We start from the raw sequence: 18,868 nt of genomic DNA, 5'->3' as shown, positions 1-18,868 counted from the left end.
ATGCACGTTCTATTCGAGAATTTACACATTTTTGCGTAAAAGACAAGGCTAAGTTTTTAGTTAATAATCCAAAAAGTATTTTTGAATTTTGAAACAAGCTTTATTTAGAGAGAAAAGAAAACCAACAAAAATCAGATTCTGATCGGCATGAAAACGTTCACTTTAAATTTATTGTAGTCATACTTATTTATTTTTCAATTACAAATTACAATCCTTATCAAAGAACCAGCGATAGACCGTAGTCTGATTAGAGTAAAGACTATCCCCCTTATTCATAAACGTTCCGACATGTTGGTGTGATAGAAAAGGACAAACGAATTTTATCGGCTTGATAACTTTAGAATACGTTTATGAATAAGGGGGTGTAAATATAACGAACAAAACTTTAGACAATCTTTGATGGCGCAATCAATGCAAACCTTTGACAATAGCCAAATCCCATTGTCTAAAAGTAAAAAATCCTCGGATATTTTTAGGAACAGTCTGTGCCGATTTGTTACCAAGCAAAATTTAAAATATAGCCTCGTCTTTCCACAAAACCTACTGTCTATTCTGTTGCTCCCGTTCCCTTGCTTTCATCTCCAACTCTTCCTCCTCTCTCGTCAACGGCACCGTGCTATGGTTATACAACCCCTGCGCCATCAGCTGCAATGCCAGCGGGTTCCTCTGCCCTGAAGCCTTCTTGATCTTGGCTCGTTTGTTTTGGAACCAGATCTTGATCTGGGCTTCGGCGAGTCCTAGCTCCGCGGCCAGTGCTTGCCGTCTGCGTTCGGTCAAGTAGCGGTTCTCGGCGAATTCATGCTGTGGACAAAGGGATTATTTAAGTTGGGGAATCATCATTCTCTTGCCCTTATCCCAGTCACTTGGGGTCGGCGCAGCATGTCTTCCTCTTACATACAATGCTATCACCCGTCATCTCATCATTAACTTACTTTGGTTTCATGTCATGCCTCACACAGTCCATCCACCTCTTAGCGCGTTTTCACATTATCCGATCCGATATCGGATGTAGGACCGATATCCCATACATTTAAGCCGCCATCTTTGATTTTTGCCTTAGAAATCCTGCCGACATCCGATATCGGGTCATAATGTGAAAACGCACTTAGGGATATAAAAATGTATCTTGAAATGTCAAAATCACATTGCGTCATGGGACACAGACTAAAAATTACGTATTTTTGGAATCTCCTTATTTGGAAGAATAACGCCTTGCTTTTCACTGAAGGAAAACTTCATGAGGAAACCTACACTTAAATACTTAGGGTCCCCCCACATCTAGCGTCTCGCGAACGTCGTCGCCTCTCCAACGCCCGCGCGGCGTCGACGCCGCGCTCCCGCAGCGCCGACGCGACGTTGCGGCGCCTCTCGAACGTCGACGTCGCAGTGGCGTCCGCGCGGCGTCGACGCCGCGCCAACGCCGCGCCCGCGCAGCGCCGCCGCGATGCCAGCGGCTACCAACGTCCAGCTAGGGCTTCCAATACCGGGATCCCAGTATCTCGGGATTTTTGGGGTAGATTTCAAAACCGATATTTAATTTTGTAATCGGAATTCCGGTATTTTTAGTAACTAACAAATTATGGCAAATAAACGTAAACTACTAATCAAAAACCTTAAATTTCTGCATCATGACGGTCGCTAGACGCGTAAATATTGCTTTTTGCTCTCGTTTCTTCGACAGATTCTCTGTTTAGTGTTTTTACAATATTTCTATGAAATGACAGTTTTTCCGATGAAGAGGAAGCAATACGTCAAACGTAGTTGATACAACACAGGCCACAGACCCTCTGTAAACGAGTTGATGCACCTACATTATAGAAATAACTTTTCAAAAAATTGGTTAAGGCATACGAACTAACGTATAAGCTACTTTTGATTTACTGCCACTGACGTCGAGGAGGCGCGGCGCTAACGCGGCGTCGACGCCGCGCGGACGTCACTGCGACGTCGACGTTCGAGAGGCGCCGCAACGTCGCGTCGGCGCTGCGGAAGCGCGGCGGCGACGCCGCGCGGGCGTTGGAGAGGCGACGACGTTCGCGAGACGCTAGATGTGGGGGGACCCTTATTACTATCTACAATTCTACATAATACAGTCATCATGAGAACTGCTGAAGCCCAGCACATAAAAGGAGGTCAGTGATTATTTGGAAGGCTGAACTTAAATGACTATTGTTAAAGGTACTGGAGATGGTGCCACGAGCCTAAGGCTTTTGGTAAACGGGTAAGGAATACGTAAATGAATAGGAGGGAGTCCTCTGTGGCTCTGCCCCAAAAGCGGGAATATTAGGGGTTAGGGGTTTGTAAAACTTTAACCGGCAAGTTGTGGTCCTGAGGAAGTGGTTCTGCCATTTTTTGCTTTTTATACGTGTCCTCTCCAGAGGTTTTTAATGATTCATGGGTATTTCGGATATAGAACGTGATTACTTTCTTGATTTTTGCCGAGCTTCATATATTTCGACGCAGTTGCATGCATCATGATCACGGATAACATCGGGTTCGAAATATCGGGAGCTCGGCAAAAATCAAAAAGGTAATGACGTTACATCCCGGTGAATATAAGTCTCTCCAGGGGGTTTGGAAACTATAACAAACTTTTACATGTATTTTAAGAGTGTGTTCAGCATTTGGACATATTTTCTTACCTTTAACCTGGCAAATTGTAGACCGGAGAAAGCAATTCTGAGGCGTTTCTTGTCGAGCTGCCTCTCAAGAGGATTTAGAAAATATAGTGCAAGCCTTCTGATGCCTAAGAGGAGTGTGCCCATTCTCGCCGCTCTGAGCTGCCTCTCAAGAGGATTTATAAAATATAGTGCAAGCCTTCTGATGCCTAAGAGAAGTGTAGGACGTAAATATATTCTTACCTTTAACCTGGCAAGTTGTGGACCGGAGAAGGTAGTTCTGGGGCATTTCTCGCCGCTCTGAGCTGCCTCTCAATAGGATTTATAAAATATAGTGCAAGCCTGAAGCCTAAAGGTAGTGTTGCCCACAGTGGGACGTTAATATATTGTTACCTTTAACCTGGCAAGTTGTGGACCGGAGAAGGCAGTTCTGGGGCATTTCTCGCCACTCTGAGCTGCCTCTCAATAGGATTTATAAAATATAGTGCAAGCCGTCTGATGCCTAAGAGGAGTGTGCCCAACAGTGGGACGTAAATATATTCTTACCTTTAACCTAGCAAGTTGTGGACCGGAGAAGGCAGTTCTGGGGCGTTTCTCGTCAGTCTGCGCGGTCTCTCCAGGGGGTTTCTTTGGACGGCGCGTGCGCGGACCTGGGTAAAAAGAATTTAATTATGCATATGTGCAGCTTCTTTACGAGTGGCCTGTAGAAATATTTGACCATTTTCTTGTTAACTTTAGCCTTGCTTTTATTAGATATTAAAGGCAATTATTTAAAAAGCGCGAAACCCTTTTCCTTTTTATTAATTAGGTATATATATCATGGTCATTGAGGTATAATGTACTAGAGAGGACACGGCGAACAAAAAGTTTGCACCACGAACATAAAGTCCAGTGGACTTATGTTGCCTCAGTCAGTCTCTGCGCGTGGCGGGAGGAGGTTGTCTCTGACTGCACACAAATAAAATGAAAAAATGCCTTCCTGTGCTATAAGATACTGTTGAAGCCATACGAGAAAATCTAATAAAAGTGACGGTGTCACATTTCATCGGTTAGTAGACAAGCTATTTCGATCTAACTTAATTTAAGTAATTATTATAATGAAGGGACGGGCTCCTTAAACGCGATGCTATGGCCGCCATTTTGACAACTGGAATCATAGATGAATCGCGCAGACATGACATGTAGGTAATAAGGTATAATAATTGTGATCATATTCTGTTTTCAATATTTAATATAAAAATATTTATTTCAATTTATAGTTTTGAGTATTACACGGTTCTAATACGAATTTTAGGCGATAATATTATACAATAAGCATGATTTTGAATTATTTCTGAATTATAATTCTCATTATTGACGAAAAATAGTGACACCAAAACTGAAATAGTATTATAGTATTTAATGCAACCGGTGTTAAACCGGTGCAAGGGAGGTAAAACAAGGTGAATGGCGCGATTATTATTCTGAGCGACAGAAACTTACAAAACTAATTTTATTCAAAGGAAATTAAAATTTATGAAAAAAACAATTACTTATTTTTATTTCACTGAGTAGAAATTAAATATAACACAATGTATAATAGTGCTAAAAATAAACTACTTAGTATTTCACACACAAAGTATAAAACAAAGGTCTACACTAAAAGTGTCGCGTCTAGGTGGTCAAGTCTTAGGTACTCTATGACACGGTTCGCTTCACGCGCATGCGCCTCGCGCTGCCGCCGCTGCCGGTCGGCGCACAGAATATGTTCGAGTTGTCATTTCTAGTACGTAGTACATAGTAGTTCAATGATCATGGTATAATAATTAACGGAGTATAACAATAACGTTGTTGTATATACTTTATGTATATACTTGTTATTTATTTTTATTCACCAACCACATCATCTATTTTCGAGATTGTATCAAAATAAGATGAAAAAGTAACGTTGTAAATTTGTATGTGGCTCCAGTATACATTTATAAGTATAATTTGAACGTTGGAATTTAATATACTAATGTAGGTATATCGGTCTGGACTACTGGTTAGTGATCCTGCCTGCAAAGCCTCTGGGTTCAAATTATTAGGGCATTTATTTGTATGATTAACATAGATATTTTGTTCCTGAGTGATGGATGTCCTTTATTACCTATTTAAGTACTTACAACTCAAGCCTTTTTTAAAATTTGTTATATTATTTACCTATTGCAATATTTTATTTCCTATTATGTCCTATCTGTTTACATAATTATGGTAATTATATTACCTTACTACCGGGTATAATTATTTATTTATAAGCGGTATTTAATGAGGTAATTGATAATCAGAATCGTATCAGCAGGGCTAAGATGGACGGATGTCTGTCATTTGAGTCACGGGTCTCCACGTAAAAGTAACGTGAGTCACGACTTCATTGAGTGTTTATTTGAACTACAGCTGCAAATGAAAGGATATATGCATATATCGGGAAAGTAACACTTAGAGATAGATTATCACTTGAACTTGCGTCGTGAATCACTTGAACATGCCATAAAATCGTGACTCATGTTACTCTTGCCGCGGATTGACCCACAACATGTTCGTCACGTTCTAAAAAGTATGTAAGTGTGAAAGAGATGCATGATATAAGTGACAAAATCACGACCATGATACGGCCACAAGTATTTTTATTAAGGTTATTTCACAATTTATATTTTTCGAATATCACCTTGAAAGTTGACAGTTTTACCAAGATACACAAACATTTAAAACACAATTAATTATAACACTAAAATATGTATATATAATTTTATAAAATAATATCATATAATAAAACATAAAATAAATATACATAGACACATAAACACACATATTACTGTAAAATAAATCTGATCAGCATGGCACGAAAACATAATAACTAAAAAAAACAATTAAAAATTTGCAACGACATAGAGATATGTGAGCAGTTCCCGGCAACTTTGTATATAGCCTCGTCAGCAAATTTTAAGTGATCCTATTTTGTTACCAACATTTAGTAAATATAAGTCGACTTTCGTAATATATATACAGGTTAATTGTTATAATTAAGAAAAGGGCATTTCTCAGAGCGTTTCAACTTTTTTGATTTCGGTGGCAGCATTATTACCCGAAACTCGTAAGTATAGCATGAGTTTTCTTTGTTTCTGGTAGAAATCCGCGACTTCTATTTAAATTGACAAAATTTCATGTGACTTTCACTGGAATCACGTAAAAATGCTGCCACCGAAATCAAAAAAAATTTTACGCTCTGAGAAATGCCCAAAATATAGATACTAGAGAACCTTAATGACGAAATAAAACTTACTAAAATCTCAATTAATCAAAAAAATCTTGGTAACAAAATAGGAATAATAAAAACAAATTTAACTTTTTCCTTAATTTTTGTACAAACTTTTCGAGAACTGCTGATGTACATTGAAAATGAACGTGAAAACTATCGTAGACAATGTTAATGATGATGAATGATAATTGTAATTATTTATTAATAAGGGGTGTGTAATGATTGGTATAACTTTTTTGGTATAGTAACATTTGATATAACAACATTTGGTATATATTTAAAATCACTCATTTGACATAATTAACATTTGGTATAACCACAAAATATCTTATTTTATTTTGTATAATCATTATTTCGTATAACACTTACTTATAATAACCGTTATACGGTATAACTATCTATTGATATACGACTAGTATAATATAACTAGCAAACAGTATAAAATTATTATAATTAATTATTAATTAATTTTATTCTTTTTTGAAGGGATCACAGTTCTAACCTAACCGAACCTACTTTTCTGATAGCAGTACATATGTTCAAGGGTCACAGTTCTAACCTAACCTAACCTATTTTTCTGGTAGCAGCGCGTTGTGTGTAGGGGTCACAGTTCTAACCTAATCTACTTTTCTGGTAAATGATGGATCTAATTTATTGTACTTTTTTTTAATTCTAACTGTGCTTTAGAAAGAATTTGTGTTATACAATTTATTTATTATCGGAAATAAGCATTATACTCCAAGTATGTTATGATAAATGTTATTCGAAAAAATGATCATTATATTAAATAAGAATTATTCAATTTGTTAGTATATTATTTGTTGTTATATGATTCAATTATTATATCAAATGATCGTTATAACGACTAAAGATGTAATCGATGGAATCAGGCGTTACTTTGCGGAAATCCATGTTAATCGTAAAGTAGAACTTTCCTTTGCTAATCCGCGAATAGATAACGTGCAAGTCAATCAGTGCTAACCTGTTATAATTACTTGCGTATTTTTTACATGCAATTAATTTTCCCACCCTCCCACCGCAAAAATAAAAATAAATACGCAAATAAATACAACAACCCACCACCAAAAATACAAAACTCGACACGTGTTTCGCCTCTCTACGAGGCATCCTCAGGAGCTGATGTTGACGGTCCGAAGTTTGCAGTCAGTTGCGGGACTTCGGACCGTCAACATCAGCTCCTGAGGATGCCTCGTAGAGAGGCGAAACACGTGTCGAGTTTTGTATTTTTGGTGGTGGGTTGTTGTATTTATTTGCGTATTTATTTTTATTTTTGCGGTGGGAGGGTGGGAAAATTAATTGCATGTAAAAAATACGCAAGTAATTATAACAGGTTAGCACTGATTGACTTGCACGTTATCTATTCGCGGATTAGCAAAGGAAGGTTCTACTTTACGATTGACTAAAGATGTACCAAAAAAAGTTATATCGGTCGATACGCACCCATTAATAAGATATATTCCAGTAGTTCTCGTCTACCTATTCGAACTAAAAAAGGATTAAAAATCAGAATAGTTTGTTCGGAAAGAAAAACATCGCAAAATGTCCCATACATTTTGCGATGTTTTTCTTCAAAAACATTATATTAGGAATTCTTCTCTTTTTAGGGCCGGTTGCATCAAACCGTCTGTCATCGTTAAAGCGTTCGTTAAATTTTATCGTATGGAAAGTTTCATAGACGTCTGCTGCGTGACGATGATGTCTGTCAAATGTAGTTGATGCAACTGGCCCTTAAACAGACTAAGGTCTGATTTAAACGGCGTGCGAACTCGCATGCGATTTTAGTTACATTGCGGGCTGTTGAGGTTACATACAATTTGCACAGCCATCAAATACCGCAATGTAATAAAACTCGTATGCGAGTACTCGTACCGTCTAAATATGTCCTTACACACGCCTATAATAGTTATTTGTTATACAAGGGGGCAAAGTTGTATTTTAACGCCGAGTTTTTTAACACACGAGAAGTAAAATACATTAAATGTATTTTACTTCTCGTGTGTTAATAAAGCAAATTTTGCACCCGTGTGTAACACAAAACTTTTCCCGTCACTATAGCGAGGAAACTACAACGCAAAAAATGCGTTTACCTCTGCTTCCAGTAGTTCCACAGGTGGTAAATCATCTTTATTACTAGATTCACCTACTTTTATCAATTTTAAAGCAGTTATTTTGACTTTATTCAAGGCCAAATTACTTTACCCACTAGTGGATAAAATGCGTTTTTACCCGCTGGTATTAAAGGACAAAACACGTGTTTCCGAGCTAGTGAGGGGAAAGCTATAGACGTCGCTATAGAAGAAAAAGTCTCCATGTTACCAGTTTTAACAGCTATCAGCTGTCAATCTGTCACAGCCGCTTAACTAACTGACGGCATATTTGTCGCGTGTGTAAAAAGTAAGATCGAAATGATAGCCTAATACCTATGTTGTCGTTAATGTACAAAAGTGTATCTTCAGAGATGAGATATTAAAACACTAGCTTTTGCCCGCGGCTTCGCTCGCGTTAGAAAGAGACAAAAAGTAGCCTATGTCACTCGTCATCCCTTCAGCTATGTCCACTTAAAAAATCACGTCAATTCCTCGCTCCGTTTTGCCGTGAAAGATGGACAAACAAATAGACTAGTATGGATTTATGGGTAATAAAAATTAAAAAGAAGGCCACACAAGTATGTACATATACAGGGTGCCCGGTAATTAATGGACAACCTTTTAACCACCAAGAGGGCACCTTATACTTTAAGGTTTAAGGTTTAGTAAAAGTCGCCTAGTTTTCGAGATTTTCACACTTTTTAAAATTACCTACTACCTAAAATTTTAAAAAGTGTGAAAATCTCGAAAACCAGGCGTCTTTTACTAAACCTTAATGTTGATTTTCTGGACCAGTATAAGGTGCCCTTTTAGTGGTTAAAAGGTTGTCCATTAATTACCGGGCACCCGGTATAAGACAACACAAAAACACACATATTGCAAATTAACAAACATTGCAAAACACAGAAAAGCACTACCTAAAAAAGACAGGCGTACCGGACTGCGAACTAGAACAATCCAAAGCAATTGAAAACTAACCAGACCAAAGTCACGGTCCTGTACGCCCGTCTGTTAACACCATTACAAAAAACGCAAACAAAAAGTAACGTAATTAGATACTATACGTATATTAGATGATTAGTAAACACACACAAAAGCACACACAACAAAATATCAAACATTGCAAAAACACACAAAAGCATTTAACAGACTGGCGTACAAGATCACGGCCTTGGTCTAGTATTTTTAAGATAGTTCCATCAAATGAAAGATGGTTCGTCTGTTTAGGATTCAGCTATGAGTGAAAGCGCGAAGGAAGTTTTTTTTTTATTTAACCAAGGTTACAGTCTGGTGCTCCCGTCTGATAGCACTATTACAAAAAACATGGCGTCCCTCGAAGATAATCCCGAACAAGCAGACGATGCAATATCTTAACCAATTCAGTGTGGCGCACGTGACTTTAAAATTGGTCAAAATATTTCACCGACTGCCTGTCGGGTGAATGAAGGTGGTGGCTGTGGGGAAAATTCAGTCAAAATGTGCAATAAATATACTCTAACAAACCATCTTTATCAGCGGAAACTTACTTTGGCAAATTGTCTAGAAAATTTGATAAACGTGATGTCATTACAATTTAGAGTTTCGCGCCTTTGTCTAGTGACTTGCTAGAGTTTTTTTTTTAGTCAGAAGTATATAAAAATAAAGTGGTAGAGAATGGTTCATCGTATATTAAAAATATGTGGTTGTCATTCATTTTCTATGTACATATAAGGGTATAGGAACTCTTTATCTTCTTCTTCTTTTCCTGAGCCTATTTCCCATGTCTCTTGGGGTCGGCCCTCCTAGTCCTAAGACGCCATTCTGGGCGTTTTTGTGCAGTTTCGGGTTTCAAGTCCGTCGTCTTCATGTCCTTGGAAATGGTGCCCATCCAGGTCGTCGGTCGGCGACCTGGCCCTCTTTTTGGTTCTTCGATTTCCATGACGACCCTTGTCATGTGCTCTTTGTTTCGCCTCATGACATGACCGTACCACCGTAGGCGATTCTCCTGGAGTTTGTCAGTGATACACGCTACTTTAAATGTTCCCCTTATGTATTCGTTCCTGACTCTATCTTTGAGCGTTACCCCGCCAGACCACCTCAGCATCTTCATTTCTGTGACATGGAGTTTTTGTTCGTCAGATTTTCGCGTGGCCCAGCATTCGGATCCATACATTAAAGCCGGTCTTACTGCTCTCTTATATATGTTTCCTTTGACTTCTATAGGCATCTTCACGTCACAGAGAACTCCTGTTAAAGATCTCCACTTTAACCAAGCAGTCGTTTTGCGGTTTTCTACATCTTTGTCAATAGAGGCTGTAGATGTTAGGACAGATCCTAGATACTTAAAGTGATCAACTTGCTTCAGTGGAGTGTGGTCAAGGTGTGGTTGCTGCATCGCGTTGGTAGGTTTTACGTTTCCCGAAAAGTTGCAGTACATATATTCAGTTTTGCTTCGGCTTACTCGTAGCCCTCTGCGCTCCAGTGCTGTGCACCATGCCGTTAAGTCAGTTTGAATTTCTGGCAATGTTTCCGCTATCAGAACTATGTCATCAGCATATAAAAGAGACCAGGGAGCAGGTTTTTGGAGGTCTTCAGTGACATAGTTCATGACTATGTTAAAGAGGAGCGGGCTAAGAGTAGAACCTTGATGGACCCCGACATTCACTTCAAATTCCGTGCCAGTTCCAGCAGGGCAGAGAATTCTGGTCCTGATACTGTAGTACATGTCCTTGAGAATTCTGATGTAGTTTTCAGGAACTAGTTGTGCTCGTAATGCTTGCCATATTAGCTCCCTTGGGACACGATCGAACGCCTTTTCGAGATCTATAAAGACTAGATGGAGGTCCTTTTTTAGCCCCTTGTATTTTTCAAGAAGAATTCGAACAGTATGGATAGCGTCTATCGTGCCTACTCCGCTGGTGAAGCCGCATTGATTTGGTGTAACTGTAGTCAGTTTTAATAATCGTCTAGCAATTACGCTCTCCCAGATTTTTAACACATGTGAGGTTAGTTTAATAGCACGATAATTTCCACATTCAGCCACATCCCCCTTACCCTTATAAAACGGAACCAGATTACTTTGTCTCCAGCCATCAGGCATTCTTCCGTGAGTAAGCACAAGATTGAAAAGATTAGTTAACCATGACAAACCTGCGCTTCCAGTCATTTTTAGGAGGTCTGATGGTATTTCGTCAGGGCCCGTTGCTTTTCCATTTTTCATTTTAGTAAGAGCAACTTTGACTTCTTCTTGTGTTATTGAGTCTATTGGGCCATGTACTAAAGGCAAGCTTGGCATAGGTTCTTGTGGGAACTCTTCGTTCAATAAGTTGTTGTAGTATTCGTGCCATCGGTCGTTTATATCATTATCGGAGGTCAGCAGTGCTCCTGTAGAGTCTCTTATGTATTTGTTATGTTTAATATCTTTACTTTGTTTGTTCCTAAATTTAGCAATTTGAAATATTTCTTTATCTGAACCTGCTTTTTCCAATTTGATGTACTCGTTCTCTTTAGCTGCAGCTTGTGAGCATGCGACCATCCTTTTGGCAAGTTTCTTAGCTTCAATATATCTTTGGTGGTCAGACTCGTCTTTTGAAGCTTGCCATTTCTTAAAACACAACTTTTTCTCCTGTAAGAACGACTTTACATCCTCGTTCCACCAGTTGGGATCTTTATTTGGCTTCAGTTTACCCGTACTAGTACCAAGTACCTCTTTGGCTGCGTTTGTTATGTGACTTTGGAAGTCGTTCCATGCAGTGTTGACATCTTTTCCTGCTGTGACATGAGTATCTATGAAGTCTGCTATGTTCGATGCCAGGGTTCTTCCTTGAGGTTTCTGAAGATTATACCACTTTATTCTTGGTGTAGCTTTCTTTCTGTAGTTGGTGTTCCATGGCGGCATATTCAGACACGCTACTAATAGTCGATGTTGTGTAGTGAGGGGCTCACCTGGTATAATCTTACAATCTTTGAAGTACTTCTGAATGGTGTTATTACATAGGACGTAGTCGATTTGGGAAGCATTTGCGCCACTCTTATAGGTGATCAAATGCTCATCTTTTTTCTTAAAGTATGTGTTTATTATTGGCATATTGAAAATAGTTGCCATTTCCAGAATATCCTGCCCTTGTGCATTCGGAATGCCGTATCCGTAGTTTCCATGGATTTTGCATCCTGACGGGGCCTGGCTGCCTACATGGCCGTTTAAATCCCCCGCCATAATCGTGTTTTCAGTGGTAGGTATACTCTGAAGGATGTCCTGCAGCTCTTGCCAAAAACAACTCTTCTCTTCGTTTGTGCAGCCTGTCTGGGGAGCATATGTTGATATGATATTTAGACAAGGTTGCTTGTCCAGCGCCAGTTTTACTAACATTACTCTGTCACTGTATCGCTCGACGGATACGACGCGTTGTTTTAGTTGGTCGTCTAAGACAATACCTACGCCATTTCGAGTGTTTGTAGTGCCATGGTAGAGAAGCTGGTAGCCCCGCCCGACGTCCCTGGATTTGGACCCTTTCCATTTGAGCTCTTGTAGGCAGCATATGTTTATATTGCGTCTGTATAATACCTCCGCTAATTCTTGGCTGCGTCCGGTTAGAGAACCAAGGTTCCAAGTTGCTATGCGCATTCTGGTAGCGCCACGTCTGTTTTCGTCGCTTTTGGGGAACGCCCTAACATTCCTTGCTGCTGGATACCTCTGACCGTCGCTTGAGGGGGACGCCCTAGTATTTATATCTCTTTTCTTTTGTTGTATTTTCATGATTAGGACTAGGAGAAGTTTTGTGGCTGTGGGGGTTTTACGGCCGGTTGCCACCTGACGCCAAGACTGTGATCCTTCTGAAGGACCGTGAACGCCACCGTTGACCCGCTCAGGGTTCTTCCGCTGCCGCCTCTTCTGAGTGCTCCAGCCTAAGCGCTCAGTCCATCTGCTGCCTCTGCTCCAAGTATGTCGGAGAAGCCAACCGACGGAGTTTTGTTTACGAAGTGTACTCTCCGGCCTGTTTGGTCCGCGGGAGGTATTTTATTTCCCTCCAGCCCTTCCAGCGGCACATGTGCCCCGCTGGACGAGCACCCCCTATCCGCCGCCTGGGGACGCGGTCTCTAGGGGTGAAGGCTCCCCCGAGACAATAGGAACTCTTTATGATATTAAAAAATATCGCTGAATAAATACAAATAAGTAAAACTGTCAACCTTTAAGGTAAAAATAATTAAAAAAAATTGTTATTTATTTCTATATACACATTAAGAATATAAAAATAAATAAATTTTCTATTAACATAATTATTGCTAATTATCGATTAACGAATCTATGTATTTTTATTTTATTTTACTATTTTTTTACTAGTACATACATAATCCCTAATTTAAAAATTGTTTAAAAGTAAAAACAATTGACGTCACAGGTAGTGGCGATTTTTCAAACCTAAAGCTTTACTGAATATTTGTTTAATAGTTTGAAAAATATTAGAATAAACAATAACTTAATAAACATTCTTCCGCTGCATTACTTTTAGTATAAAATCGGTTACTATTGGGTGGCATTTATGTTTTTGTCAGAACCAACGTCGAAAACAGCAAAAACGAAGAGCAAAACATCAATTTCTCCATTAAGAACCATCATCGATTACTCCTTACATTCCACGACAATCTTTAATTGTCGAATGACTCGTTCAAACTTTTTTTTCTACAGACCACGACCCAAACCATTCCGCCTCAAACGAATGACACTTTTTTGCCCCAACTTTTTTAAATACTTTATGATGGATCGTCTAAGGTCATTGGCCACTTTTTTTTCTAATCAGCCATAGACATTTTTTTGAATTTTCTGAGGTATCATTTAGTCTATTAATTCTTTTTTTTTGAGGTGACAGTGTGAGGGTTCACGCATGAACTGTCATTGAATACGTTTGACATTATTAATGTTTGTGTCAAAATATTTGGGAAAATGACCATGTCATTCCTGTTTTTATTTTATTTGAAGCGTGACACCAATGGCCTTGGGTTAGTTAAATTTTTAAAAAGGATAAAAATAAAGGTTTTATATTGATTTGAAACTTATAACCTTTTCCATTCGTCAATTTCCTGGAATTGCTATACATAATTATATTTATTTGAATGTTTTAGAGAAAATTGTTAAAGCATTACTCCAACATGTTCGTATTTAATGAATATTAAATAAGTAGTACCTAGTAAATAGTAATAAATAGTAGTAAGTGGCGATCGAGGTGGTTTAACGGTTTAGCACATCAGCCGCGTCAGCTGGAGACCTGGGTTCGATTCCCGGCTTCGCCACCATTGGGCTTGATCGCTTTTTCTTTAGTGTATGCCATACACTAAAGAAAATACACTGTATGGTATCTATTTCAGTTTATAAATAGTACCTACTTAACAGTTATTAGTTATTACAGGTGTAGTGCGAAAAGGGTTTCTTTCGGAAACGTTCGTATTTGTCATGCTAGTTCAGTCAATGTCAGTACAGTCAACCAATTTGAACCCTAGGCCAATGGCTAGGCAATTTGAACCTTTGCATAGTAAACGTCAATGTGACTTCTTATGGCAAATAGAACATGGTTTAAATGAGACAGGGTTCTAGAGTGGCCTATGATTCAAATTGGTTGACCGTACATCTTATACTGAGACTGACTGAAATAGCATGACACGTTCGTACGTTTCCGGAACAATACGACGGCAAATCTTTTCGCACTACATCTGTACTTCAATCTCACAAAACATAAATCCACAATTTTTTTTTTCAAATATTCCATTTATAAATATTTTTTATAAAATAATATTAAAAATAATAAAATATTGGATAGTTCTCACGTGTCAGCCGTGAGGTCCCGTACTTACTTCGTCCTAAAACAAAAGAGAAAAACACAATTAGAACAATTTTGATAAACTAAACAATTTTCACATACTTATTTCAATTGGAAAATAAAATTAAAATAAACATATAAACTTTACATGTCCCGAAAAGAAGGCGCATGAGATATGAGATATCATATTATTATATTTAATTCAATGATGATATTCTATACATTTGGCCCGATTCGAATCTGCGTCAGAAATTAGCTCTGACCCTTTAGCACAACTTGCCTTTTCACGCGCGAGTTCATACATCAAGCGCGACTTCAAGTATGGACTCGCGCGCGACAAGGAAAGTTGTGCTAGAGGAGCTGGATTCGATATGGATCTTATATTTTGGTGTCGCATAACATTTTTGTGTCAAAAAGTGTTACTTGTGACACTCACTTATTCGAGCGATATCGTATCTAGAGCTAATTTTGATGTAGGTACCTTTTTTTGGTTCGAATCATTCAATTTGCCCCTGCAAATTATTCCATCTGAAGTTACCTTGCAATTTTAGTACTTAAGAACCATATAAATTATTTTCAAATGTTGGAATATGGACCCCAAATTCCATAAATAATAATGTTTTATTACTGTAGATGTCGATAAAGTTTATTTCATTAAATGAGTTCGTTAAAATAATTACTATGTAAGAATGTTACGAAATATTCAACAACTGGTAGGGGCCCACTTTAATTAAATAATACGACAAGAATATTTATCTTTTCATTACTTTATATTTTTATTTTGTGTGGTGCTATGAAGATAAACCTAATACATACTAAATATATGGGTTATATTTAGAAAATTTGTATACATAATTATATCGTTTTGACGACCGGTCTGGCGCAGTCGGTAGTGACCCTGCCTGCTACGCCGCGGTCCCGGGTTCGAATCCCGGTAAGGGCATTTATTTGTGTGATGAGCACAGATATTTGTTCCTGAGTCATGGATGTTTTATATGTATATAAGTATCTATATATTATATATATCGTTGTCTGAGTACCCACAACACAAGCCTTCTTGAGCTTACCGTGGGCCTCAGTCAATCTGTGTAAGAATGTCCTATAATATTTATTTATTTATTATTATTTATTTATTATTTATTTTATCGTTTGACCTGCATTCGCAAAAGTTCTTATATTTTTAGGAGCACCAATATCTCTTGTAATTATTCATCATTAAAATCTAAACTAGGCATTAATATAATTAATATAATAAATTAAACTAACTTTCTTTAAACTCACATTCTTCAACGTCAATTAATTTACATTTTAATTATATTCACGATTAAAAATAAAAATCTTGTCTATGCCAAACATGGCGGCAGATAAAGCCATTAAACATAACACTTGGTTATTTATTAATGTCCGAATGAATATTAGCATATTTAAATATTTCTGGTTCAAATTTCGCTACTTCTAAAACTCGTTATTGGTATAAAATTGAGATAAGAAAAAGTTATTGACTTCCTGCGTTCATTAACATGATATTTTATACTGTGACAGATGAAACGTTACTGTATTTTTTATGACTTAGTTTTAATGCTGATTATGCGAATATAAATATTATACATACAAGGCGGCATACATAAGAAGCGCTGGTGGTCTAGGGGTAAGAACGTGCTACTTTAGATCCGGAGGTCGCGGGTTCGAACCCGGCTCGTACCAATGACTTTTTCTGAACTTATGTGCGAAATGTTTGATATTTGCTAGTCGCTTTTCGGTGAAGGAAAACATCGCGAGCAAACCGGACTAATTCCAATAAGGCCTAGTTACCCTTCGGGTGGAAGGTCAGATGGCAGTCGCTTTCGTAAAAACTGGTGCCTACGCCAAATCTTGGGATGAGTCGTTAAAGCAGACCCCAGGCTCCCATGAGACGTGGCAAATGCCGGGATAACGCAAGGGGAATGATGATGATGATGATAGGTGTGTGTGTGTGTGTGTGCGTGTGAATGTGACCATCGTAAAACCGTAACCTACATAGTAACTTAACGATATGCAGGATCTTATCTTCAGCCGATATAATTAACGTATTTTACTATATGCACCGAGTTTTATGCAAATATTAAAAACTATAATAGTAAAATATCTTAAATATAGTCGTACCTATATTAATTTCTCACATACGTGTTAAATTCAATCACTGGAAAAAAAGCTATAAAAAAAACAATTTTCCAATCACATAACACCTACTATCATAAATTTTAATTAAAACAACATGTAATTTTCGCGCCCCAACCTTATAAGAACGTGAAAAAAAAAACAAATTGCTACCTCGTTTTACGAAGAAACGAGCCAGAGACAATTATTTTCGACCTTTGTGGTGAATTATCGATGACAAGTGTGTGTCGTGTGTTGCCATTATTGAAAAAGGGACTGTAATTAAAGAAATAATTAAACACTTGACATTTTCTGACGTGTAAAAGTCATAATTGCTGTTATTTAGGACAAAATACGTAGTGTTATATAAAATACGAGGAAGTTTAGGTTTTTGTAATAACGACCATGTTTCGAAATAATTAAAGTTATAAATGTCGCTAATAACATATATTACAGAGAAGCATCGTATTTTTAATTGTATGTCAAAATTATAACGACGAGAACGTAATACTTATAAAAGAGTGTAAGGAAAAGAAACTACAAGTCATTCAGTCAAAGATATGGAAAATTCGGCTATCGTACTAGTTTTTATTTAAGGCAAGACTAATGTGCTATATCTATTGTCAAAGATTTCGACATCCAAGTGGGTACAATAAACACCATAATTACATAGTAAATTTGACGTTTAAAACAACACTTGCATAGTCTTGCTATGAAATCGACTGCCAACATAATGATGCCCCCACACTGACTGTTATATTATAACATTGGCTGTTATAAGCCAGTGTGGGGGCACCATAGGTTTGGTCTAGCTACCAATCTATTCTATAAATGCGCCCGTTTAATGGCCCTGTCCGTCATAAGGCCGTACGGAGCATGAACCATAGAGAATTGAATGTCTATATTCCATTCGTTAATAATTAAAATTCTAATAAAATTCCTCAATCCGTCGGCGGGACGGTGTAACCTCCTTACAAACCGGACATGCGCCACCAACGACGATCTTTAATGAAGACATTTGCCTCCAATAAGCAACCCATTATTACTACTTAGCTGATAAAGAACCTCGTCACAACGCAAGGAACTTTCAACCTTGAGCTGTCAAAGATTGAGTTTGAATCAGTTTGCGAAAAATTCGAAGGATAGATGGAAACGTCCCGTTCGAAATTCGAAATTTCGCTCCAAATTAAAAAATCGAAGACGAATTTTGAACTTTAGCTTTTTTAATTAAGAAATATTTCAGGTTGAGGTCGTTTGCATTCGTTTTATTATTTTAAAAGAAAACTTTTTTTATTATTTAAATGAACTCTATTGTGAATAGTATAAAGTTTACTTTTGTTTGAGTTTAAGAGTTAATTAATTAGAATATAATAAATCGTTAAAGGCAATTAAAGGTTATGTTTATTTAGGTTGGGTTTATGTTGCCAGCGGCGAGATCAAAGGTTCGGAAGCCGTGGTTTTGAATTATTTCATGTGGCAACACGATTTATTTGATAAACTAGCTGCCTCACTTGAATTATTAGCTTTTTTAAGTAAAAAAGAAATAAAGCACCTTGTCAAAAACTTTCTTGTAATCTTAATATCGATTGCGTCAAATGTGATGTTTATTTAAAAAACATAGACAATCATTTCTATGCTTATAGCCGTCGAACTAGTTGCCTCATATGAATTATTGGAATTTTTATTAAATAAAAAAGAAATAAAACCCCTTTTCATGTTTACCTACTTTTGTAATCTTAATATAAATTGCGTCAAATATGATGCCTATTAAAAAAAAGATAGACTGTCAGTTTTTTTTTTATAATCAACCTACTCTGAATACAGTCATTCACTGCGTCGGTGCATGTTAAAACAACATGGCGGCCAATTAAAAGAGCGATATGATCGCAATTATGGCTGATGTCTTTATTAGTAAACGGCTGCGGGTGGTCCCGGGTT

At 37.6% G+C, this 18,868-nt stretch overlaps 1 protein-coding gene across 3 annotated transcripts in view; it reads right to left on the bottom strand.

Moving 5' to 3' along the window:
• Positions 1–302: 302 nt before the first annotated feature.
• The window catches only part of LOC125238606 (homeobox protein invected-like), a 119,675-nt gene continuing 101,109 nt past the window's right edge, over positions 303–18,868 (bottom strand). The window contains exons 4-6 of one of the 3 annotated variants that reach the window (XM_048145959.1): positions 14,802–14,834; positions 3,165–3,268; positions 303–801 (exon numbers count right to left, since the gene is read on the bottom strand). In XM_048145959.1, coding sequence (XP_048001916.1) covers positions 541–801; positions 3,165–3,268; positions 14,802–14,834 — 398 coding nt within the window. In that variant the 3' untranslated portion in view covers positions 303–540. The remainder of the gene's footprint in view (positions 802–3,164; positions 3,269–14,801; positions 14,835–18,868) is intronic. The other 2 variants (XM_048145960.1, XM_048145962.1) reach the window with 2 other exon arrangements.

This window comes from Leguminivora glycinivorella, chromosome 24 (assembly GCF_023078275.1).
Source record: "Leguminivora glycinivorella isolate SPB_JAAS2020 chromosome 24, LegGlyc_1.1, whole genome shotgun sequence".
Classification (NCBI taxonomy): domain Eukaryota; kingdom Metazoa; phylum Arthropoda; class Insecta; order Lepidoptera; family Tortricidae; genus Leguminivora; species Leguminivora glycinivorella.
Note: the sequence above shows the minus strand (reverse complement) of the source record. Positions and strands in the feature narration are given on the sequence as shown.